Below are 27,784 nucleotides of genomic sequence, written 5' to 3'. Positions count from 1 at the left end.
CAGCAAAGCTTGTTGTGGGATGAACTGAAACTTGTGAACTTTCTAGTATCTACAATATTCACGAGTAAAATATACATTCAGTGAGAATCAGCCTATACTTACAGAACCGTTTACATTTCCCTAATTGTATATATGTATTGAATTTGATTGGGTGGGCAATCGGGTGGACACAGGAATTTTTGGGTGCCCACCCCTGTTGCCGTCCCTGCCCAATACTCACGAAGAAATTTTACAGTTCGTTGTTGGGGATGGTGCGGCAGAAGGGATTTTAAAGATGACACAGTACAGTTGCTGTGCTCTTCGCGTTTTGTCATGAACATCAGTACGTCATGAACAATATGGTGGGCTGATCCAACAGTAACGTTCATCTTTGATGCAATCTCACTCACCGTAATACGCCTGGTTTTCCGTATCAACTCATCAACTCTCACAATGTTGTTCTCCGTGACTGCAGAGACAGAGTATCCTGGACATGGCGAATCTTGAACACTTGTTACACCCTTTTTGAATATCTGCCCACTCGTACACTTGTGTTAGACTCAAACAGATTTCACCATATTGCACTGCCATCCGACAGTGAATTTAGATTGGTTTCAACCCTTCAGCTAACAGAAATCTAATGACACTTCGCTGCTCCAAATTGGTGCGAATCTGCAAGGGTGCTGCCATCTTGTTTAACTGATTCCCAGCACCCTATTCACGAGGTAGGCGTGCCAGGTCCATCTGTTAATAGTTCTAGGACGCCACCACAAAATAACAAAGAAACACCAAAAATGGTAGTATTTTTGATTTTTTATACAACTTTTCCGGTTATTTATTGAATGGACCTTGTATATATTAAATTTGTGAGTAATTCGCAAAACTTTAATCATGAAACGATTTATATAGTTGTGTCTAAAGAGCCCCCCAGACTTTTTTGTTATCGATTTATTCCTTAAGGAAAGACATATCCCTTGATCTCACGCACAGACACTCACGTGTTGCAACCGACGTTGAAAATATTGAAGACATTTTGTGTAAAAAAGAATTGTCTAAATATCCAAGAGAATTTGCGTCACCAGGAGATTTTTTACTATAATATATGTAAAAAAAAAAACCCACTGAAAATCTATCAGTACAAGAATTTCACTTGGAAATATAATTCAATTTCTTCTGTTGAATTTTAAAAATTGTAGATCCACAGTTCATTTAGCAGATGATCATATTTTAGTTGCTAGTAACACCGATTGTTGATGTACCGTCTGCTGTGCTGGCAGTAGCGTACGCAGGATTTCATCAAGGGGGTATTTCTAAAACTTTCTCCAAATTCACATTATTTAATTCATTCATTAATAATACTCATAATTAATTAATAATATCCCTACTTACCTTCTGTCAAAAAAGTACCGGGAATTTGTAATTAAAAAGGCCCGCGCTAATGATTTTTTAAAAATCTTTTATTCCGTAAGTTGGTAGCACTGTACTTAATTACTATGCCAAACATGAGCGCGATTTGTCAACCAGTTTGTTTACAGCAGCTGGTTGAATCAGTCCACTTCAGTAGTGCATCACGAATTTTACAATGAAGGAAATTATTGAACAAAGAGCTTGCCTTAAATTTTGTGTTGCGAACGGAATTTCGTGTCCTGACTCGCTAAAAATGTTAGAAAAGACTTATGGTGAATCAGTTTTATCAAAAACACAGGCTTACGAGTGGTATAAAGCATTCAAGGAGGGCCGAGAGATCGTCGAAGACATGCCTCGTTCTGGATGACCTTCGACCTCTTCAACCGATGAAAACATGGAAAAAGTGAAGGAAATTGTGCTTGATAATTGCCATTCCAGCTTAAGAGAGATAGCTAGTGACCTTAACATCTCTCATGAGAGTGTTCGTTCGATTTTGGTGGATATTTTGGGCATGAGATGTGTCGCCGCACGGCTTGTTCCAAAAGAGCTGAATTTTCTTCAAAAACAGTACCGTGAGCAGGTCCCAATAGACATGCTGGATGGCGCCAATTCTGATCTCACATTCATGGAACGCATCATAACTGGTGACGAGACATGGGTCTATGAGTTTGACATGCAAACAAGTCAACAGTCATTAGAATGGAGGACAAAAGACGAGCCGAAACCGTAAAAACCACGTCAAAGTCGCTCAAAAGTCAAGGTGATGCTCATTGTTTTCTTCGATATTCATGGTTTGGTGCATCATGAATTCGTTTCAGAGGACAGACGGTCAATAAAGAATACTATCTGGTCGTATTGAAGCGTTTGCGTGAGAAAATCCGTCAGAAACGGTTAGATTTGTGGAAGAACAATTCGTGGATTTTCCACGACGTTAATGCGCCATCGCATAGAGCGGCAGTTGTGACCGAATTTAAGGCCAAAAACACAATAAATACCATCGATCAACCACCATATTCACCAGATCTGGCCCGTGTGACTTCTTTATGTTCCCAAAACTAAAATTGCCGCTCCGGGGTACCCGGACTCGATTGAAGCCATAAAGCAAAAAATCATTGAAAAAGCTGAAAGCCATACCAGAAAGCTCCTATAAAAAGTGTTTCCAAGATTGGAAAAAATGCCGGCATATGTGTGTTGCATCAAATGGGGCTAACTTTGAAGGCTACAAAATAAATATTGATGAATAAATGAAAATTGTGCTTTTAATTTAACAATTCCCGGTACTTTTTTGACAGAATACTGTATATAATTAATTTAATTACTACTGAAAGTAACGCAGTCTCGGCAATCTCCTACAACGGCTGGGGGTTCGATATGCTAATCACACATCACTCCATTACCGGTTGAAGATCTCCACACCTCTAGGTAGCATTGTGGGAGGGAGACTGGCAGCCGGGAGATAGGCCCAGGCCCTTTCGAAGGGTGTCCACCTCTGGGTTATTAATAATAATACCACTACTACTATTAAGTAGTAGAGATCTACATTAATATACTTATGGAAGTAATAGAACAAAATTACTTTCTAGTCATAGATAATAAAACTTACAGGAAGGGAGGGAGAAGCATCTTAGGAATGGTGAAGAATACAAGCAAGAAAAAGGAGAACAGGGAAGAGGAAGGGATTATCTACGAAGTGAAATGTAAAGAATGTCAGTGTGTGTACATAGGAGAAACGAAAAAAGGCTGAAAGACAGGTTGAAACAACATAGGGATGATGTACGACTTAAGAGAGAGAGAAATGCAATATTTAAACACACGAGAGAAACAGGATATGACAGAGTGGGATGACGCTAAGCAGATAGGAAGGGAGAAGAGAATGCTAGTGAGAAAATGGAAGGAAGTCAAGGAAATAGAGAAGAAAGGTGAAGAAGACACAATGAACTGGAATGGGGGACTGAAGTTAAACAAAGAATGGAAGAAGGTGTTAGAAAGAGTGGAAAGGACAAGAGAGAAAGAGGAGAAGGGAGAAAAATGATGGAAAAAGAGCATGAGATATTAAGAATATCTCTTCACATTCTATATGAAAGTAATTATGTTTAGCCTTTTAGGTGAAAGTACAGTTGGAAAGTGAAAGCCACCTGCTAGAAAGTTCCTGACAACTTTCTAATAGTCTGGAGGGAGTAATGTTTGTGTATACATAATGCCCTTTTTGTGTATCTTGTTACTTTTGTACTTGACACAGAGTCTGATGAAGACTTTGCTAGAAGGTTGAAACGTTACGTTTTAGTTTATGTTTTTAATAAAACAAATTACTGCCTCGGTCAGCATATTTAGTTTTTCATGAAGATCCAGCTTCGATTCCCGGAATGGAATTGATTGGATTTTTTCTGGGGGCTCCAGGGTTCACTCAGCCTCATATCAATGAGTACCTGCTAGCAACCCTGGGGGTTAAAGGCTGCCGGAATGTGGTGCTGATCACATTACCTCCAAAATGGCCGAGATCGAGAATGCGTATTCTTTATCTACCCTTTCAATTTTCTCGGACACTCCATTGAAATATGGGATATATACTATTTTTCTTCCTTATCCTCTTTCATCCCCCTCACACATTCCTTATCCTTTTCTTCTCCATCCCTTTTGCAGCTTCTCTATTCAGATCGCACTCATTATATCCAATCTTTTTCCCCACATTAATAATCCATTCTTCCTTGCTCTTCGTTTCATCCCCTGTGTTACATAATCGTACCGCCGTAATGAAAAAGTTAAGGAACTCATTATTCTTCATCCTTCTGGCGTGCTCGGATTTACTGTGGATGTACAGGTCCCCTGCTAGCCTTGTCACTGTGAAGAACTTTTCATTCAATGGAAGCAACACACTGTAAATTGTTTGCGACAACCATTCATAATGTGCAGCTCTTCGTGGATGTATCCCATTAAAATAGTGTGCAATGGAATGCGAACTTCTCTCCCTAGACATCACTTTGATCTAGATGCGTTACCGACGCGCTAAACAAATTTTAAGGCATTTTTCTAACACCTTGAAAAGGAGCAAATTGGTATAAGAATTCAGTCATAACGTTTTACTGGTTAAAGAGACGTCGAAAAAACCTTCATCATTGCATTTCTCGTGAAATTCTAGCCTGATTTGATATATCATATCACAACTTCCTATTTAAAATTCTGAAGTTTAATTCAAGATGGCCGCCGACAGCGTGGGTGGCATCAATGTGGTTCCCCCTTGGCCTGCCAAGGATTGATCGTCACCTACCGGGGGAGTTAAGTGACTTTTTGAGCCACCCTGTAGTAGTAGCAATTCAAATTGCTATTGGCTCACAATGTTATTTCACAAGGAAAAAAGGAATAATTATAAATAAAAATACAAATTTGTTTCAACACACACACACGTATACATATATTGAATGTCACAATTTCAATACAAGCAATGAAATTAATATATTTATGAATGCATGAAGGAATGCTTCTGTGATAGTAAAATTATGAACATAAGTATGATGCAGACTATCAACATAAGTTACAGAAAGAACAGATAATACTTCACAGGATGAAAATCTTTTCAGTTGTCTTAGTAGCCTCCTCTTCCTCTATAGCCACCTCGTCCACCGTAGCCTCCTCTACCAAAATTGCCACGGCCACCAAAACCATAGCCTCCTCCTCCTCCCCTTCCACCTCCATACCCACCTCCAAAACCACCACCACCTCTACCTCCAAAGTAGCCACGGTCTGTCCCTGGAAGGACACAAATATCGATTATTATCACAATGACTAGGGCAAAGCTGATATTGATACCCAGAGCCCAAGCAATCAAATAACCAACTTGGAATTCTACTTTTGTCTTTTTCTGTGGAAAGGCAAGGAGGGTCACATGAATCCTTGAACCAATCAGCTTGGTCCAGTCGCCATGGCGAGGGGGAATTTTTGTGGTATTCAGCATTGCCAAACTTATACCTGGCAGCAAAATGGCACCCAAACAACATCAAGGCATGGCTAAATCCAACAGTCGCCACAGGGTAGCAAAAGTTAATGAGTCTCAGACTCTCTCTCTCTCTATCCTTGAACTGCAAGCGAACGCTGCATGTTAGCAGAATGTGTCACGACTGGACAAAAATCGGACACATAGCAACAGTGCTTTTTGCACTTCGAAACTTCCACATTTGGAGATGAAAAGTTTAGATTTGTTCAAGTTGGTTCTTTGATCCCTTTGGCTTCAGAGACATGTGTATTTTGTTTCTGACAGAAACAAAGAATTGTGAAGTAACATGTTGTATGCATTTATCATACTCTTGAAAGGTGTAAGGTTTTATCATGAAATGATAAGAAAGGAATTGCAAAATGCAGAATAAACTCGTAAAACATGAAATGTATACTTTACTTACTGGTGAAGCACTTTGAATTCTCAATTATCCTGAGAGAGATATGCAATATCATTGAAAACTGATTAATTCTTACTTACGTGAAATTTCGGCGTATCCTTAGTGAATGAAGACAGAGTCTCTTCGAAATTAATCGTAAATAACCATTAAATTGTGCAACGTGGAAGTACAAAATTACTTAAGTAATTCTTAAACAGCGTTTACCGCATCCATCATGATTAATTGTGTTGTAAAAATTTGAGGAACAAAAATGGACTCTTTTGCAAAGGAATAAACTTAATACTCTGATAATACATAAATGTGTTATTAGAATGGAAGTGTTTAATATGTGTAATAAGTGTAGTTTTTAACTCAAATTTGAGATTCTATTCACCATTTGAACATGAAATGCCATTTTAAATTTGGTTTTTGATTCCGAAATGTGCCCAGTTTTACTGAAATTTTGATATTTTCACCATGACTATGTAGCTCTATTGATACAGATGTTAGTCAATATTGTGTATATTGGATGTTTTGCAGTCTGCAAAAATGCCATGCAGAACTTTGGCAGTGTGTGAATATCCAGGAAATTAAGTCATTATTTTGAAATTCGATCAATGTGAGATAGTTGTATTTTTTGATTGTCTTCTTTATTTCATATGTTGAAGTAAGTCATTAGTAGAGACCGGATGTTGGGCAAAATGCCTATTTTTTCCTGTTAGAGATATGATGAAAACGAATGTTGCGAAGGCCAGGGGGGAGGGATTAGCTTCATTTAAAGGCAATTTAATTTTGCCTATTTTATACAATATTGCCTATATTATTTCATAAATGCCAGATATTGCCTATTTTAGGCATTTTCTTTCAAATTGGGACATGACTGAACTCTGTGCATACAATTTCCTGTTCCCAGGATTAGTTTCCGATGCTTCCAAGAAATTTAAAAATAACAGTTAGCGAGTTATTGCAGCTAATAAGGACTTGAACAAATTAAGGGCAATTCAACAAGTTCTGGAAGGTGAAAATATACAAACTGAGTTACATCCACATGTTCTCGCGTGCTTTAAGTATGCTCCGGTAACATCTGTGGAGGTTGAAAGATATTTTTCAATTCTAAAAAATGTGTTGTCCAATCGCAGACATAACTTGTCGGTTGATCACCTGAAGAAATACCTTGTTGTGATGTGCAACCACAATTAGTGCTTCTTATTCAGAGACTGCCAAACCGTACAGTACAAACTTGAAATGCATTTAAACAGATTCTTAGTTCGAACTGCTGTGTGGAATATATAGTGTAAATTTTTTTAACTGAAACCCTGTGTGCAGTGATAAAGTGTATATTTAAATAATTTGCGTACTGGTTGGGAGTAGCCAACAATTTCTTTTGTCAGACTATTGTGTGTAGCCATTATGCAATGGAAAATCTTGGGCTGACGTGACTCCTGTTTGTAGTGATTTATTAAGTACAATATTGGACTGCTGTCTCTCTCTAATGATGAGCTCCTGGTTTATTTTAAGCAACTATAAAGAATGTACAGGTATGTTTCTATATTTTTTAAACACCTATTTCTTTCTGTATGTCTATCTTCATTATTTTGAGTTAAATTTAATTGCCTTTTTATTGCCTATTTGTATTTTAATGCGTATTTTGAAAATTATAAGTGCTTATTTGCCTGCCTATTTTATATGTTTTTAGTGCCTAAACATCCGGTCTCTAGTCATGAGAAATGAATATTGTGCAATTTTGAGACCTTGACAAATTTTTCCCTTCTACTTTTCCTAAGCCTATTTGAGATTGATTGCCTGATATTGGGTTATTTTACGTCACCTTTCTGTCACTTTTTACTAATCATGGCAAAGAGGGCGAGTGATGATATTATGAAATCGATGAAGTGACACTCAGAAAGAACAATCATTCATCCCCAGACTTGAGATTTGAACCCGGGACCCCTGTCATCGTGGATTGCTGTGGTAACCATTCCATCACGAAGGTCCGCTCTTAGGCCTACCTCAATTGAAATTGGTTTCTTCTGGGAATCTCAAGTTATTTAATAACAAGAAAGTTATGTTTTATTTGGTACAATAATACAGAATCGTTTACAAACATACTCTTATTGCAATATAGACAGAGGCATGCATAAGGGGGGGTAGTGGTGGTGGTGGGGATAATAACCCTCCTTTGGCCCAGTAAAAAGAATGTCAAAGGCAGGAAAAGATGGCAAATAGATGGCTGCCTACTAAAAAACGTATAGCCCCTCGCCCCCTTCTGAAAGTCCTTGGTACGCCACTGTATATAGAGCTTTGTTGTTAAGCCCACTTTATTCACAGGAAAGCTAATCGGGATTGATGACTTGAGTTTAAAGTGGGATCCGAACAACTTGTGCCTCAACCTTGCATCAAACCTGGGACCCCTTGATTACAAGGATGCGACGTTACCACTATGCTATCCATCAAAGAAAGAAAAACGAAAAGTGTCCCACAACTTGTCAAGACATGGGCTGTTCCATTTGGAACAAAGAAAAGTAAGAGAAAGGTCTGTTCTACTTTATGATAGGGGAGGAAGTGTGATAATTTACATTCGAATTTCCTAACATTTTAAAAATTATTTTCTCAAAAATGGGACGAGGCCTCAAAGTTTTTCATTTCCTGGTGTTAGTACATATATTGACCTACAAGTTGAGATACTTAGTGTATTTTTACCTTGATGCAGTTTTGAGATAGGCCTAATTCTAAAGATGTGAATTTAGCAAATTTTGAGTATTCAAAGGGTTATATCTGCTAACAGCATCAATATCCCAGTAATGTGCTATATCAGATAGCGTGTCCTAATAGCGAGCTTCAATGCTCAGTAAACAAATCTTTGGGGTACTGTTGCTTAACCAAGATATTAAGGGCCGAAAACAGGCAAAAAACTGCATTTTGACCCTCTTTGTTGCTGCATAACAATGAAAAGCAACAATGTTCCATCAAAACAATTGAATGTATATAAGCAACCAGTCTTATATTAAGAGTATATCAAAACAAAAGTTTGTGATGTTGTTGATTTCCAAAGATACAGCACTCAGAACTTACCCATGTTTCACTTTTCATGAAAAATGGGCAGTCTGACCTTGAACTTTGACATTTTCTACAGGAGGGAAAAATTTTTCAGTCTCAAAATTGCACAATATTCACTTCTCATGACCTACTTCAACATATAAAAAATGAAGCGAATCAAAAAATACAACTATCCAAATATCCCTTTTAGTTTGAATTTCAAAATAATGGCAAAATGTATACTTCTCACAATTTTTAAATACATACTAGGGAGAAATGGATTTTTATGTTTAAATGGCGATCTCACGTGAAATTATAAACAATTTAAAGCAAAACTGATAGTTTGACAATGTAATTCCAATGGAAAAAGTTAAAATTAACCCTCTGTAATCCACGTGACGGCACTCAGTGTGGTCTTTTTAAAATTCTGAATTATTTCACTTATGCCAGCGGTTCTTCAACTGTGGTCTGCGAACCCCCTGCGAAACCCTCCCAGTGTTATACAAAGGTTCGGAAAAATACTACGACAAGAGCATTTACTCTTTAATGCTAAGAATGAACTATGAGAGAACGAAAATTATACAATTTACTGAGTGATCTCTGAAGGGGGTCCGCGGTCTAGGTAAGTTCAAGAACCGCTTATGCAATTATGGGTGGGAAAGCACTAGGTAAAATATCTACACTATTTCTGTGAAAACAGAGGCGTTCGTGCCTTTTATCTGGCGTGTTTTCAGTCTCTAAAGTGATCAGCTCCTTAGGAGGCACTCCGTACCATGCACGCGAATGTGGAGGAAAAGGAGAATAAAACGATTGTACATTGTTTGGAATTCATATAATTTGTATGCCGAAACCATTGGAGTACACATACCAAATGTCAATCGTCAAGATAACTTTATTGAAAATTGACAAAATTCAGTTTCTATTACAGTCAGTATATATATATATATACACTAATGAAGAAGGAGACAGTAAACACTTACCACACGAAGAGAAATTATTCAATATTTCGCGATCTATGTCGCATTTTCAAGTTGAAGAAGAAAGATCGGCGTTACTAAGAGAAGAGGCACAGAATACTGACCGTAGCGTCTCTACGATCAGTGTTGCCAGAAACAGTTGATAGATCACGAGAAGTACTTTCACCAGTGTTTACTGTAAGGTGGGTGGGTAATTTTGGGGAGGAGAGGAAAGGGTTACTGGTTGGCTAGGTTGAGTCCGGGGGGTATAGTGGCGTGCATGCCTGTTATGTAGGCCCTTTCCCAGCGCCTGCGGAAAGATGTCAGAGCGGGGGGGTAAAAGATGGATGATGGCAACACTGAAGCAGTTATTGAAGGTGGTGTTATGGCTGTTGGTGTGGATGGCAACAGTGAAATCGGAGTTTTGGGTGGAGGAACGGTGATTATTAATCCTTAGGTTCAAGGGGGTGGAGGTTTCGCCTATGTAGAAGTTGCCGCAGATTTGACAGGTGAGGGTGTAAATTAGGTTGGATGAGTGGCAGGTGCCCTTAGGGTGAAGGGTAAACTCGCCTGCCGCTGTGGGGATCGGGAAGGTGGGGGAGTTGATGAGTATGGGGCAGGTCTTGCATCTGGGTTTGTTGCACCTGTGAGCTGGGGGGAGTGGTGTGGATGGGGTGGGAGTGTTCCGGACCAAGATGTTTTTGAGGTTGGTGGGGCGACGGAAGACGACCCTGGGTTTATCCCGAAAGATGTCCCTGGTATCAGGATCACTCTGCAGGATGGGGAGGAGGGAGTGGAGGGTATGTCTGATTTTCATGATATGGGGGTGGTATTGGGTGATCAGGGTTGGAGGGTTGGTTTTAGGTTGTTTGGTGCGGTTGTGGGAGTTGGCTCTGGTGATTTGTTTGTTGATGAGGGTGGAGGGATAGCCACGGTTGGTTAGGGCTTGGTGCAGGCGTAGGTTGTAGTTTTGGCAGGATGAGGGTGATGAGTTGAGGCGCTGGCCTCTGAGGGCAAGGGAGAATGGGATGGCTTTTTTGGTGTGGTAGGGGTGTGAGCTGGAGTAGTGGAGATACTGGAGGTGGTTGGTCGGTTTAATATGTATGTAAGTTTCCAAGTGATCTCCCGCAATGTGGATGTCCACATCTAGGAAGGTCACTTGGTCTTTTGAGTGGAACCAGATGAATTTGAGGGTGGTGAAGTCGTTGGTGATTGGTTTAGGAATGTAGTGAGGGAGGGTTCGCCATGTGTCCAGAGGAGAAAAATGTCATCTATGAATCTGAGCCAGAGGAGTGGTTTCAGTTGCTGGGAGTCAAGGAATTCCTGTTCCAGCCTGCCCATGAACAGGTTGGCATAAGAGGGGGCCATGCGGGTACCCATGGCTGTGCCACGTATCTGCAGGTAATGTTGATCACTGAAGCAGAAGTTGTTGCAGGTAAGTACAAGGTTGGCTAGTTGTATCAGGAAGTGAGTGCTGGGATTGTGGGGTTTAGGTCGGCAGTTAAGGAATGATTCTGTGGCACGGAGGCCATGGGCATGGGGAATATTAGTGTAGAGGGATGTGACATCAACAGTTGTGATGGTGTTAGGTGGTAGGGGTGGTAAGTTTTGGATGATGTTAAGGAAGTGGTTGGTGTCACGGAGGTAGGAGGGCAGGGCTTGGACGAGGGGTTGGAGGTGAGAGTCTAGAAAGGCTGAAATGCGTTCAGTGGGTGAATTGTAGCTGGACACAATGGGTCTCCCGGGGTTGTTCGGTTTGTGAATTTTCGGGAGGAGGTAGAAAGTGGGGGTGCGGGGGTTGTCAGGTATGAGTGAGGAGATGGTGGAATTGGATTGGTCTTCAGGGGGTCCTCGGGAGAGGACAAAATCCCGAATTTTGTCAAGGTGTGTGGTAGATGAATCAACCGTGGTGGGCTTGTAGGTTGATGAATCAGAGAGTTGACGGGAGGCTTCCGCCACGTAGAGTTCATGACTACTGTGGTGGACCCTTTATCGGCGGGGAGTATTTTGATGTCCGGGTTGTTGCGGAGGGACCGGAGGGCTTGGTGCTGGGCTGGGGTTAGATTGTGGTGGGAAGAGGAGTTTTGGAGGTATGTACTGTCAGAAACATTGTTGATAACAGAGGTGATGTATCTTTCAAGAGGGTGGTTGTTGGGAAGGGAGGGGGGATCATGGGGGGAGGGTGGGCAGAATTGGAGGAGACTGGGATGTGTGTCTGAGGGATTAGCATTGGAGGGGGGATTCTTGGCCCAACAATACGTCCACCTAAGTCTGCGGGCGAAGGTTTGTACGTCAAATAGTAGCCGGAAATTGTTAGGGGTGGCGGCTGGGGAGAAGGTAAGACCTTTGGAAAGAACGTTAATTTCGGTGGTTGTGAGGTTGTGGTTGGAAAGGTTCAAGACGGAGGTGCAGTCAGTGGGTGGTGGGGGGTGAGGAATGTCAGTGTGCTGGGGGCATCTTTTGTCCAAGGACTGGTGCTCTTCGGTGGTGTGGTGGGAGGGGGGGGGGCATGGTTAGAGATGGTAGGTTGGGGTGGAGTGGGTAGAGGTAAGGGTGGCTCTGGAAGTAAGGGACATGCAGTTTTGTGGTGGTGTTGCGGTGGGAGGGGGAGGGTGCATCCTGCATTCAGGGCTTGTCGGCAGAGAATGGAAAGTTTTTGCATGTGTTTCTGGTTGAGGTTGTGGGCTATGGACTGGGAAAGGTTCCAGAGTGTGTTGATTTGGTTGTTGTTGTTGCCTGGGGTCAGTAGGATGACTTTGGTGAGGGACTGGATGGAAATCGAGAGTTCTCGAGTCCGGTGGAGCTGTGATCTGTACATGGTTAGGGTTAGTTCGGCAGCAAAAGTTCTCGCTAGGGGGCGAATATTAGGTTGAATATCGGGGGGCATGGCTGAGAAAGGGAGTTTGGGCATCAGGCTTTTGGGAGTTAGGCCTAATAAGAGGCATGAATGTAAGAAACGTGTGTGACAAACAGATTTGGTGAAGGAAATAATGAGTGACCGGAGTCGGGAGAGTTGGCGTGAGTTGTACACAAAAGGGTTCATATCCAAAAAGGAACAAAAAAACACAGGAATAGGATCAGAAAAGGTGCCAGAAGGGTGGATAAACACTAATGAAGAAGCAGACAGTAAACACTTACCACACGAAGAGAAATTATTCAATATTTCGCGATCTATGTCGCATTTTCAAGTTGAAGAAGAAAGATCGGCGTTACTAAGAGAAGAGGCACAGAATACTGACCGTAGCGTCTCTACAATCAGTGTTGCCAGAAACAGTTGATAGATCACGAGAAGTACTTTCACCAGTGTTTACTGTAAGGTGGGTGGGTAATTTTGGGGAGGAGAGGAAAGGGTTACTGGTTGGCTAGGTTGAGTCCGGGGGGTATAGTGGCGTGCATGCCTGTTATGTAGGCCCTTTCCCAGCGCCTGCGGAAAGATGTCAGAGCGGGGGGGTAAAAGATGGATGATGGCAACACTGAAGCAGTTATTGAAGGTGGTGTTATGGCTGTTGGTGTGGATGGCAACAGTGAAATCGGAGTTTTGGGTGGAGGAACGGTGATTATTAATCCTTAGGTTCAAGGGGGTGGAGGTTTCGCCTATTAATAGAAACATAAATGTGATAATAGGAACATTTTCGTGTTGGTGTTTTCGTGCGTAAAACATGGGAGTTTTGCTGTAGTGTGTTGTCTATTCACAGAAACCCAGAGACATTGATGATTTGAAACTCAAAATCTCACAGGCTTTCAACAGAATCACCCCAGAGATGTTACACCAGACGTGGAATGAATTGAATTACCGTTATGAGTAACTGTTAGTAGTGTATAAAAATAAAAACTCCCACCTTTCATTCTTCTGTATACAATATTTCATGTAATTACATTTGACCAAAAAAAATTCAAATCCATTTTATTTTATCCATACCCAAACGGATCACCCGGTATTTTTTTAATGGACATGTTTGCATTTGTGTGTATTTTGCCTGACTTCCAGTAATTACGAAGTGTAATTCAACATCAATTTGCATCGAGAGTTTACCTTTACTTGCCAGAAAAATAATTCTATGAAATAGGAGATTTAAAAATTCAAAAATTTATAACTATCATAATCACTTCCATCTTACATGTGCAGTTTCTTTTAGGTTTCATAAGAAGCAAGCATTCAAGCATCATGCACAAAAAAGAGGTCAGCATGCACTAACTTTATATTATGGGTGACAAGAGGGTAAACATTTCTGAAATATCAAATATATTAACTTGGATTAACAACATTGCCAGAAAAAGAATTGCACCAAACTAGGAAAGAAACAAAAATTAGGTAATTGTGCGATGTTCAGCATACCTCTGTGATCATCAGAACCTCTAGGACCTTTGAGCATAAAATTGAGAAGGAAGAAAAGTTAATACAGTATTTACAAGAAATATTTACAAATATATAATATTGCTTTAAAGTAGGGATGGGACCGATTAATCGGTACCCTATCAGTATCGACCGATATAGGCATATCGATGTATCGGTAAAAATACAGATTATTTTACCGATCCGATATATCGATAAATATCTTATAATTTAGTGCAAAATTCTGCCATTTTGTTGTAATTTTTATGGATAACCTCGATGCCCTACTTTTTAAAAAAGTAATTGTCTAAATATTCAACTTCTTTACCTCTGCAGTCACCTCGAAACATATTTATTAAGGAGATCCATGAACATTTCAGGTACTTCAAGGACCATTTCTAATTTTATATCGGATCGGTAAAATATCGGTTATCGGTATCTGTAAATTTTATATTGGTACTTTATCGGTATCAGTACTTTAAAATATGGATGGACCGATATGAAATTTGCCAATAGCGATAACCGATATTCTACCGATCTGATATAAAATTACAAATGTTCCTTGAAGACCTGCATTGTTAATTCGACCTCTTTAATAGTAGTGTGTTTCAAGGTGTGCAGTGCAAAAGAGATACTATTTAGAAATTCACTTTTTTAAAAAGTATGGATTATCCATAAATATTATAACAAAATGGTACAATTTTGCACTAAATTATAAGATATATTGGACCAGTAAAATAATCGGTAAGTTTACCGATATGCCTATATTGGCTGATACCAATAGAGTACCGATTAATTTGTTCCACTACTTTAAAGTATGGGCACCAATATGAACATTTTAGTATTAGGGTTGAACTGATAACTGATGTATCGGTATTTGAATCGCTTGCAATTTAATCAGCAACCTTGGCTGACATTTTTTCAGTGCGAGGTCTTGAGTAGTCTGCAAAAATGATGTGAGGCAGAGTAGTCTGCAAAAATGATGTGAGGCAAAGTAATCAGCAAAAATGATGTGAGGCACTTGAGCAGAGTCTAAATATCCTGGAAATTATGCACACCATGCGCAGAAATGTATTTTGTGATTAAATAATTATCTCCTGTGAAATTACGAGCTGGAGAAGAAGAGGCCCGTGTGCTGGGTGGCTGTAGTTTTAGGAGGGAAGAAAACTTACCATTACACTTATGGGAGTATTATTTTACCTGTTCTCTTGGGAATATCAAAACATCTGATGGCATAGAAAAACACATGATTGGAAAAAGGACATTTTGAAAATTTTATTTCTTGTTGAAAAACTTGAAAACTCCCATTTGATTAGTTGTAACTTGAAGTTGTTGCAGTATTTTTACCCGTAAGTAATGAATGGGATTCTGAAAATATTTATTCATCAAATTTTTCAACAATCAACTTAAAAAGAAATGCATCTACTTGCAACATGGGGAGAAATTCATACTCTCTTGTATAGTATTTTCAGTATCGTTGAACTTTCCGACAATATTGAATAAAGACACACATGATGTGAAACTGTCGCTCCGTCTTAAAGCAAAATTGGTAGATTGCAATGAAATAGTTGAAATGGAAAATTTGGTACCTATTAAAATTTGTAAATAATATGAATTATTACAATTTTCAAGTATCAGAATAAATATTGGTGTGAATTAATGAGAGTATCAGTGTTGGTATTAGCTCAATCTTACTACTAATGCTATAAAAGTCATTGATACTGATAATGTAATTCCCAGCCTAGGAACCCAGAGGATTTATAACACTGTTTACTGTAAAAATTACAGTAAAGTAATTATGCCATTGTGGGTAGGTCTAAATCAATACCAATAATGATGTATCAGTATTGGAAAATATCTGCTGGATTTTATTTACTGATATTTTTCTACCATGATCATTTTCGGGGCCTGCAAAAATGGCACACAATACTTTTGTGGAGTCTAATTATCCTGGAAGTTATGCAAAATCTGAAGTTTTCACTGATTTTGCACCAATATTATGTGCAAAACTATTATTTTGTGATTACATAACAGGCAATTTAATATTGTCATGTAATTTTTGAACATTTTAAAGCAAGACTCTGGTAAATTGATGCTTGTAATACAGTGGAATACTTGCCAACTAACATTGATTTATACTATTTTCAAGCATTGTCATTAGTGGTAGTCTGTAAGAGTATTAGCATCGATATGGGGATCAGTTTTAAGTGGTTTTGGTTCAGTCATAACAAATTCTTAATATTTTACACTAAATCATGGTGGCCACTCTTGGACAATGATAAAATTAAAGTGTATAAACAGATGCTTTCTCTATTTCAGCATTACTTATTACTGCCTCTCACCCCCCCCCCCCCACACACACACACAAGAAATATGTTAACAATATAAAGGGTATGTGCGATTCCAATTTATTCAATTAAACGAAGGCATATTCAAAGAAGGTAAAAGGAAACACTCACCGGACAGTGAAAGAGACAGAACCGGAAGTTTGGGCCCTGCAGAGTTGCCAGGTCCCCATCGAAGAAGAAGCGGTGCGTAGAACGAAAAAACACTGTTTCGTCACCAGGCTCGTCGTAAACTGTGAGTGTGTAGGATGAGTTGGAGGGATGGGATGGCTTGGGAGGGACGGTGGTTGAGGGATAGGCATTACTGGGTGGCCTTGTTCAGGCCAGGTGGAGTGGTTGCACTTATGGCTGATATATAGGCCCTCTAACATCTTTTGCGAACAGAGGTGTTGGCAACATCCTACACACTCACAGTTTATGACAAGCCTGGTGACGAAACAGTGTTTTATTCGTTCTACGCGCCGCTTCTTCTTCGATGGGGACCTGGCAACTCTGCAGGGCCCTAACTTCTGGTTCCGTCTCTTTCTCCTCACACCGATGATGCTATGAAGTTAGCAAAAATTTTGAATTTTTCTACTGTACGGTGAGTGTTTCCTTTTACCTTCTTTGATTTTTACTTCGCCATTCTGGCCCTCCTTGCTTTTATCCATTATATATATATATATATATAAATTTAAGATGTATATTAATCTACAAAAAATTGTTAATTGTGTAAGAATTTGAAACTCACGTTTCCCAAATCAACTTGCAATAATCTTCAGTCTGTCAGATAGATTGTTCTGCAAAGGACACTAACAAAGTAAACGAATTGAAAGAATTTATTTTCCACGCAGCTTTCTTTTCCTTCCTCGATAAAAATAAAAGCTAAACTGTGAAAAACTTGTTATAAATAAATATGTCTCAATTCAATGAGATTTGGATTAATAGAAGTTGCAATTTTTCACATCTAGGGAGAAAAATTCACGTAGAAATCATGCATAATCCCTGGTAAGTAGCCAGCCACCTTGTAAATATTTACAAATACTAGTTCGTTATAAAACTAACTTTGTGAATAATTACCAAACATCAAGAACCAATATCAATTGACATAAGAGTAATGTTGAATGAGAAATGTCTAAAAAGATAATCACATCCATAATTAAGCACTTCCCCACCCCCAAAGAACATCAAAGTAATAATAAATCTTTCATTAAGGAAGAGTAAATTATTTCTTTTGTAGTCTACAGTTGTTACAATTATTACTCTTGTAGTCCACGGTTGTTGCAAGTATAAAAACAGTTTTTTGTGGTGACGTTTCACGAGAAGACGCGTTCCCTTCATCAGACATTTATTATTCTCAAAATAGTACAACTTAAAATTAAATATCTGATGAAGTGAGCATGTGTTGTCCTGAAATGTCAAAACTAAAAACTGTGTTTTTATACTTGTAACAAGCGTAGACTACAAGAGAAATAATTCTGCAATGCAAGCAACACACACATGCAAGAAAAATTAAGAGTAAATCAGGATCCTTCTTTTTTGTTGTCACCTAAATTATCCTCCCTCCGCTGCTTAGACTATGTCTCAAAGTAATAACACAAACCTTCAATAAAGCTAATGGGTGACAACAAAAAAAGTGCAGTCTGAATTATATGGTAATTTGTCAAATCTGTGAAGAATATTCACGGAGAATTTCTGGTGCCAAAAATTCATGTATAGTATTTTAAAAAATACTCACCTCCAAAAGGTCTTCCGCCACCCCTCATCATCTTCGGAGGGGGTGGTCCACCTTCCATATTCCCAAGAGTGTGACCACGTGGAGGACGTCTTGTGTTGAAGCTGCAAAAAAAAAAAGAAAAAAAAAAGATGCAACTGATAATTATGAACATTCAACTTATTTAAAACATCTGCCATATGCATCTACAATCTTCAACGTTAGCCAATATAAATATCAGCAGAACAACTTTTTCATTCATTTCAATAATAAAATTTTGTGCTAAAAATGTTTTTTCTGCAAAACAAAATGCATCTTTATGCACCAGCTTTACCTATTATTGCATAACATATTTTACTCGGCCTTTGTGCTACATTTGGCTATTCACAATGAGGATGAATGTGACATATACAAACAAATGCCCTTAGCCAAGCCAGTATTGAAACCAGGAAGCTTTGTAGTGAGATCGTGAGTTAATTTCCAAATTCACACTGCCACAGAAGTGGGTATGTATTCACTCATACATGACCGTACCTAAACTGACAACTCTTGCAACTCAGTTGAATGCTAGGTTGTGTAACATTGCACTTACTGTAAATTACTGTACTTAATACATAATTATCTGAGTCATAATCATCGACATAAGAATTACTTCCTTATGTTCATTAAAATAAACCAAAATTGAAGACTTTTCTAGTAATTACAGGTTATAGCCATATTAGAGCAATAAGATTATCTGTAATTTTACAGATAGTAAATAGTAATAGTACACCGATATGACCTTATATCTCTACTTCAAAATATTATCTAGAAATTATACTGGTTGTGTGCACTTACCCTCCCATTCCAACTTGCTCCATTCCGTGCCTGCCAGCGTTCAGTTTGCACAGCTGCTTGATGATGTTGATTATCTTCTCGTCCAGATTGCTCGGCTCCGCCACTGTTTCTGGGTCCTGTGATGCTCGGACTACGAACGCTTCCAAAATTGGACGCAGTGCAACTATAGCAGCTGCAACATCAGGCTTCATCTCCAGGTTGATCCTGAAATGATTATGAAATTAAGCATAAATTGTGTACAGAAGCCAACTTTACAAATACACAGAGTATGATTTGTATTTAGAGATGTGAAGTTCTAGTTTTCATTTCCCCTACTGTTTTTCTTTATTGGAATTCGATGTCATTTTTTGCAGTTTAGGGTAAAATTCAGTGCTATCATTTTCACATTTAGCCACCCGAGACTCTTTCGCATGTAACCCCCTTGCCGCCTGAGCCAGTTTTTCAGCAAAATGCAGAGTTTTATAAAAATGACTGTAGATCAGACGCTAATTGCCATAGACAGACAAATGATATATCATTTCAGTCGGAATGAACCATAGATTCGGACTACATAAAATTTATGCACATTCGGCATATATATGGAGGGAGGGGGGAAGAAACTAAAAATTCCAAATTTTTTAAAGAAAAAAACACAAAAATTCTAAACCAGCAAGGCTAGAAATAATAGAACTCATACTGCTTCAAGTACTCTCTTTGAACAGAAGTGATATCCCCCTTTATATTGCATTTTTCGTGGTGTTTTTCACGTTACAGTCCAAAATCTGAGTTAGTTCGGCGATTCCGAAACTTCAAAAATTTGCTTTGTTGCCTTACTCAAATACATTTTAAACACTTTATTGCGCTTTCCTCAACTTTTTGATATTATTGCTAAAATGAAAACTTCATGTTCCTATTTATATTTGTACTGTTAGGGCTGTGCCAGTATGAATACTGATGCCAATAGCAATAATATTGGCATTGGGAAGTACCAGTTGGAATATACTCACTGATCCTAGGCAATACTTTTAAGGAGTCTGGATGTCTCAGTCTCCATAAAAATGTCATGTGACATAATGCGTAACTTTTAGGGCTGAACCGATACCGATTCAATTGGTATAAACTAAGGATGGGACTGATTAATCGGTACTCTATCGGTATCGGCCGATATAGGCATATCGGTGTATCAGTTTATCGGTAAAATTACTGATTATTTTACCGATCCGATATATCGATAAATATCTGACAATTTAGTGCAAAATTCTGCCATTTTGTTGTAATTTTTATGGATAATCTCCATACCCTACTTTCTAAAAAGTAAATGTTTAAATATTCAACATCTTTTGCACTGCAATCACTGCGAAACACACATTTATTAAGGAGGTCAATGAACCTTTCAGGTACTTCAAGGACCATTTCTAATTTTATATCGGATCGGTAGAATATCGGTTATCGGTATCGGTAAATTTTATATCGGTACTTTATCGGTATCGGCCAAAATTTCATATCGGCACATCCCTAGTCTAAACTGATACCAGTAAATCGGTATCAGCTTATACCAGTGTATCAGTATCAGCTCTGTTTTATGCCAATACTTCTCTGGCACATTGTTAGCATGCAACATTTTAACTGATTTGATTGATTGATTGATTTGGTTTATTTCACTTTGCTTCTCTACCACTTTTGGCTAATTGTGAAGATGAGGATGAATGATCAACATGATGAAATTGATGAAGGGACACTCACAAAGAACACTCATACCCATTGGCATCATAGCGAGCTGTGCTTACCAACCTTCCATGGAAGTCAGCTCATTTTCATAGTGTCTAAATATCCGGAAAATTATGCAAAAATGAAAGTTTCAATTTATTTTCCACTAATATTGTGTGAAAAAAACTGTATTTTCTGGTTCCATAACAGACATTTTAATATTCTGTTGTAATTCTTGAATATTCTGAAGCAAAACTCTAGTAAATTTGTGTTCAATATTGGAGTAGAACACTCACCCACTTATATTAATTAATATTTTTAACAATTTTTATTGTTATAATTTTCAAGAATCGATATCAGTATGGGTGTCGGATCAGCATAATTATTATTATTGATTGATTGAGTTTGTGTTTTAAGTCCACTTTATGCACAGTAAGGCTAATCGGGACTGGAGCTACAGTTTGAAGTGGGGTCCGAGCCACTATATGCCTCCACCGGGAATCAAACGTGGGACCTCTTGCTTACAAGGAGACGACACTACCACTGCACCATTGGGGAAGCTAATTTATCATTATTATTATTATTATTAATGAGTAGGGGCATGCATATTTCGTTTTTGACGAAAAAACGAAATTTGAAAAAACACATTGTAGTGTTAATTTTTCATGTCTTTGAAAGGTGTGAGGTGCATTTTGTGACCATATTTTGTCACGAAATAATGCGAAATGAACTGCAAAAAGCGAAATTAACTCTTAAACACGAAATTTAGGGTTTATTCACCGACGCGACACCTTCTGAGGTCTGAATTATCCTGAGAGTTATGCAATTCCCGGAAAATTGATTAATTCTGCTGTTAATATTGGAGAAGCAAAAATGGACTCCTTTACACAGAAATAAACTTAATACTCTGATAACTACATAAATATGCTATTAGAAGTGATATGTTAATTCTGTGGAATAAGTGTAGTTTTTAAATCAAATTTAGGATTATATTCACAATTTTAAAACCAATATGTCTTTTTATATACCACTTTTCATCCATTTTTTTCACCGCTATAACACCGATATTTTATTTTATTTACCGCTTTTGAACCCGAAATTGACTCAGTTTTTGTACCGAAATTTTGCTTTTTTATTTACCAAAAATATGTGCCTCTATTAATGAGCCACGGTAGCTCAGTCGTTATGGCATCTGACTACCATGCGAGAGACCCGGGTTCGATCCCTGGTGGGGGACAACAGGGATTTTTTCCCTGTTCAAGCTGCTACGGTGCCCACCCAGTGCCGTATAAAGAGGGTAACTGGATCAAATTGGGGGGGGGGGTAAAGGTGGCCAGGGGCATGGTGCTTATCACACCACCCCCAGCTTCGACCGTGATCAAGAAAGTGTGGGGCCCTAACCTCACCCCCCACCCCCTATACACCTTCTTGGCATGGTGCATAGCACAGGGGGGCACTTTTTTTACTTGTATTATTACTGAAACAACATGGAGCGGGGAAATTAATTTTATGTTCACTCGACATAAAATCATGTATATTTTATAGCAAATTCTGAAATTTGTGCGTTTACTCACTAAATATATTCACAGTATAAAAAGTATAAAAAACTTACGTCACTTAGTATAATAGTCGTAACACTTCTTGCAAACGACGTTTCGCGAAGCTATGCTACGCTTCTTCAGGTTTTCTTATCAGTAAATAAAATACTTCATCATATATGTAAAAATAAATCCAGGATTAGGTGAAAAAAGGGTATTGGGATATAGAATTTAAAATTACATGATGTTAAAAGTGACTCGCGCTGGAGTTCACATTGGAAGGGATGTAGCACTCCTACGCTACAGTAGTCATTCATTCTGTATGGTAGTATGGGTACACCGTTCTTTTAGAATTATCTCTTAGCCTACATGGCTAACGCATCTGACTACCATGCTCAAGGTCCTGGGTTCGATCCCTGGCCGGTTAAAATCCGGGAACTTTTCTAACGTTGGAAGAGGCCCCGGCACTCACCCAGCGTCGAATGACATGGGTACCTAGGGGAAACCCTGGGGGGTAAAGGCAGTCAGGGGCGTGATGCTGATCACATCACCCCACTCATGACTGGATCAAGAAAGTGTGGGGCGTTACCCCCACACCCCCTATATGCCTTCATGGCATGGTGCTAAGCACAGGGGAGCAATTTACCTTTACCTACATGGCACTTTTAACGTCATGTAATTTTAAATTCTATATCCCAATACCCTTTTTTACCTAATCCTGGATTTATTTTTACATATATGACGAAGTAATTTATTTACTGATAAGAAAACCTGAAGAAGCGAAGCATAGCTTCGCGAAACGTCGTTTGCAAGGAGTGTTACGACTATTATACTCACTCATAAGTTTTTTATACTTTTTATACTGTGAATTCATAGCAAAACTTGCAGATTGCTGTGGCATGGTTCTAATAGAAAACTTTGATATTAACAGTTATAAATATTATGAACTAATACTATGATTTATTACAATTTTCAAGTATCGGTATTAGTTCAATATTATTGGCTCAGCCAGCCTGCATGGATAGCATAGCATGCTGGGGATCCCGGGTAAAAAAATCAGCCTTGTGAGCACCCCTTCAATTTAATTATATCATCACTCATCCTCATTTTCACGATTAGCCAAAACTGGCAGAAATGCAAAGTAACCAAACCAATCAAGGTATTGGCTTAGCCCTGGTATTTTTATTATTTTACTTTGCTGTTCTTCCACTTTTGGCTAATTGCAATGATGAGGACGAGTGATGATCTGATGAAATTAATAAGTGGTAACTCACAAGTAACCAAGTAACACACATGGCTAAGCCAGAACTTCAATCAAGGAACTTCGGTGAAGAGATCAGAAGTGACACTAGGCCACCGAGCCACACCATATGAAAACAGACAAGATGTATAAATAAACTCTAAAGACATTTAGTGAACTTAAATCTGTAACCATATTAAAGCGAAGCTAGTTTGAGCACCTATTCAACTAGCACTGGAGTTAGCTCACATGTGTGTTCACATAATTTTTATGAATATGACCCACTGGATTTAAAAAAAAATGCACATAACATTAAATTTACAATACAAACTTAAAACTTAAACGTTAATGCACTTACCAATTATCCAACCGCACTACTCCGTCAACAAATTCAACTTTACGAGATCCAAAGAGAAGCAGATGTATTGGTGTGATCATTGTCATTTGTTTACATGAAACAGCACGTGTACGAATCTGCAAAATAACAAATTTATACACTTCCTGGCACAGGATAGGATCAAATTACATTTAATAATTGTAACTAGCATTAAGAACATAGAACTTTGTAATTCTTACATATTAAAATATATCCACACCAACATGCATTTTGTTTACTAACTGAGAGATTGTAAGCTGAAATTAAATTTGTAAATACAAGTTTATTCACCTAACAATGATTTTCTTTTGTTTCAGATTTTTTTTGTTTCATTAATTTGAGATATTAGTGTAACAAGCAATCTTCATAGTTAAGAAAAAATAAGTTTTCAATTGCACAAAGAAATGCATTAATATACTAGGGAAAGTACTTAAATAGGTTAGTCAGATAGCTGAAAATGGTAGTTGGTACTTCCAAAAGGTGTAAGAGATGACAGCACAGTCCAGTGTGAAGACATCTGTGGGTCCGTATCCAGGCAGGGGCTGGGGGCCCTTGATATTAGGTAAACTATTTTGTATAATTTGTTTGCAATAAAGAGTGAAAATGCAGACAGTAGATATTATTTTCCTCACAACTTGGTGAAGGATAAATTCACAGAACATGAACAGCACCTATAGATTGTTTATGAGCCAAAGTCTAAGTAGCGGTAAGTATTAAGAAGATTTTCTAGACTTTAGAAAGTTCTTTCGCTGCAGTACCTTCACTGTGTCTGTTCCGGTCTCAGTTTTGACAGAAATCTGTGTCTTTGATGTAATCATCCACACCTGCATCAAAGGTCAACAGCTCACAAGTTCTGGCAACGAAGGGGAGATTTATTTCTTCGAATGGGGTGGAATGTACTGAAGACACTATGTCTGAATGTTGTGCATTTTTCCTTGTACAGTCAACTCTCGATTCTACGACCGCGGGTATAATGACCCTCTCGAAGTAACGAACCGTGAAAAATTTAGAAAAAGATAGAAAAATTAAAAAAAAAAAAATGAAAAATTGAAGGAAATCGGCCGAAAAATGCGTTGTTTTTTCCTCCACTCATTCCCTTTACGAGCGCTCTACCGCTCACAATTAGGTCTGAACTAAAAATAGACACCACCACACCATGCTTGAGTGATATCCAATAGCACTTTACCTCTGCCCTCCCCTCCCTCAAGTGCACCAATGTTACCCTGCACCCGACTGATGTTACCCAACGTGCCAGGCTTGTTTTGTCACGCTTGCTCTTGGATACGCGAGAAGAGAAGATCGAATGTGCTTGGATGTTATTCTAAATCGACTTGACTTGTTTCCTTGTCCTAAGAGCTGCTGAAAACTCGCGGGGGAAGGTGGGAGCAGCCCGAAATGACTGCTGGACTTGCAGTCTTTGCCAATGTGTATGGCAGGTCAAGCTTTTTCATCGATAAATACACCACCTTGAGAGATAAGATCGCAGGAATGTTCGAAAATACAGATGTGTGGCGCCTGGAAGTCTAGCCCATATGTCCAGCTCTGACCTAGAGTTCAGCAGGTTCCCGTGAGTGAGCAACTCTCGGCCTTGTAGCCGACAACTTCCGGTAACCGCTTTCATTCAAAACGTGTTCTTTGTTCCCTGCGACACTTCATAAAAAAGCGAAACTGTTAGAGATAATCAAAACCACAAAGGTGAACTAAAGATTGTCAACCCGCTTAATGCGTTGTCATCCAGGTTTCCACAAAAGTTTACTTCGCTCTTACGTGCATCATAACTCCCGTTTCCCACTTCATACGTTTTCCTAATTGTGTCGATGTCGTAACATCTGCCAAAAAAGTGTTCCGTTGGCTGACTGACTTCTCCCTCTTTTCCTGTCAGCAAACGTGGGGGGGGGGGGGGGGTTTGCAGATTGTTTCAGCCAGGATTTTCTTGCTGATGCGGGCTGATTACAGGCGAGGGCGGAAAAGGACCCACCCTCTTCCTTTCCTTTGACGTCTAAAATGGGGTAACCAGTTCTGGATATATTCTTGAAAACGAACAAGAACCGTAGAACAAGTAAAAAAAAAAGTGACCCTCTACCCTTTCCCTAGCTCATTCTCCGCCACTGGTGAGCACGGCAATGTTGATAATTGCAGAATTCAGTTGTTTTTTTTAATTTATTTATTATATATTTTTTTTAATGCTGTTGTCTGCATAGGAAATATTGCCCGTATTATTGTCTGTTGCCTAGTAAAACATAAAGCAAGGATCATTTCTTTCTTCTTTATACTGCTGTTAAAAGTTCCATCTTCGACAGTTGCGCTATCTTTAAAATGCTGGGACATTTCTCTTCCGCTACCTGTTGCTCGAACTTCCAGCCGGTCTCCTTGTTTTTACGATGCAGCTGGCGCCAGTTTGTCTAGCGTCTGCAAAGCTCTTGCTTGCCGATAACAGCGATGACTCATCCAGCGCCAAGAAAAAAGTTATTGTTTTGAATCTCGCAAAGCTGTTTTGACTTGACGATAACGAAATTCGATCTCCAGAAAGCAAAACAAGAGTTAAAAATAACTTCATGTTCTGCGCCTTCTGATAAGCAAAACGTAAATGTAGGAATGGTTGCTGAGACCAAGGGGAAAGCGTTTGGAGGGGTGGGTGTTTGACATCGAGAATACTCCTAATTCCAACATTAAATCGTCCATTAGTGAGAGTAAATAACGATCTACCATTTTGATATGTGAAAATGCGCAGTTTCATAAAGCTTGTTTTCAGTTCATTTTATGCTGATGGGCTAATCGGGACTAAATATACAGTTTAAAGTGAAATTCAATTCCAAACCCGAATGATTATCAACTGCCAGGTTGTTTAATGACCTGTCCTACAATACGCACTGGGTGAAAATAGATCGCAAGTTGCGCATTACCTTTTTCACGCTGGATTACAATGCAAGTCAAGGAAGGTGTTTGGACTGCTCCCTTGAATGGGGAAGGAGGGTGAATGAAGTTGGTTGAAACAAAGAAAAGTGACTTTTTTTACAATGTATTTTACACAGCCGAACCAGAACGAAAATTACAGCCCTGCCTTTATTTTTTTTTGTCTGGTACCTAGAGAGGTTGTGTTGTTTCTCCGGAGACATCTAATCTTACCAGTTAATCTTGTAACAGACAATGCTCCAGTAAACCCATATAAAATCGAACATTCATTCTGCCCGATTATCTCCCGACTTTTGCTGGCACCAGTCTGACTGGTGTCAAGATTCTTCGAGTTTCGCATGCAATAAGCGAGAGATTGTTTTCCTTTCCATAGATCTCAGTCGAAACGGGTTTCTCATGAACTAGAAATGTAAGAATTTCCTGGAAAAGCAACGACTGTGCACAAAGTAACATTATTTTAAATTCTCTTTTGTGAAAACTTTTTCATGTTCTATTTTCCTCCTCACAACACGCATCCTGTGCAAAACAGGTTGTATAACTACCAGGATAAATGGTGTTACCATCTCCTAGACATCTTTGTGTCCGTTTGAGCTCCCTTTAAGCTGAAAATTGGTGCAAATTCCAATAACGACCCCTTCGAAATAACGACCCTTTTCCCGGGAACTGTGAAAGGTCGTTGAATCGAGAGTTGACTGTATTATATAAATATCTGTATCAACAAAAGTACAGTATAGATTGTGTAGTAAGGGATGACATCAGTAAGAGTTAATTAAAACTTCAAGAGAGGTTTTAGAAGACAAAAAAAACGTATTTTTATATTAACTTAATGACACCCCCATACACATTTATTTTTATTTATTTATTTACTCAGAGTTTCAGATACAGTCTATTTGGCCATTTTATACTGAAACAACATAAAGTAGTAACAAAAAATAACAAAAGATAAAAACAACAAGAAGATGGGATAGATTTACATGTTAACCTTTATTAAATACTGTTAAACTTTTGAAAATGGACTTAATTTACAAAGCCCCCTGATAACCTGTGAGCCCCCCCTAGAGATCAATTCTAGCTACAG

At 38.8% G+C, this 27,784-nt stretch overlaps 1 protein-coding gene across 2 annotated transcripts in view; it reads right to left on the bottom strand.

Annotated features, from left to right (window-relative positions):
* Positions 1-4,766: 4,766 nt before the first annotated feature.
* The window catches only part of mle (dosage compensation regulator mle), a 116,844-nt gene continuing 93,826 nt past the window's right edge, over positions 4,767-27,784 (bottom strand). For both annotated transcript variants that reach the window (XM_083134173.1, XM_083134174.1), the window contains 4 exons: positions 23,776-23,891; positions 18,954-19,157; positions 18,141-18,241; positions 4,767-5,130 (listed from right to left, as the gene is read on the bottom strand). In XM_083134173.1, coding sequence (XP_082990299.1) covers positions 4,967-5,130; positions 18,141-18,241; positions 18,954-19,157; positions 23,776-23,891 — 585 coding nt within the window. In that variant the 3' untranslated portion in view covers positions 4,767-4,966. The remainder of the gene's footprint in view (positions 5,131-18,140; positions 18,242-18,953; positions 19,158-23,775; positions 23,892-27,784) is intronic.

This window comes from Lepisma saccharinum, chromosome 13 (assembly GCF_977018435.1).
Source record: "Lepisma saccharinum chromosome 13, izLepSacc3.1, whole genome shotgun sequence".
In the NCBI taxonomy this organism is placed as follows: domain Eukaryota; kingdom Metazoa; phylum Arthropoda; class Insecta; order Zygentoma; family Lepismatidae; genus Lepisma; species Lepisma saccharinum.
This window is presented reverse-complemented; position numbering and strand designations above follow the sequence as displayed.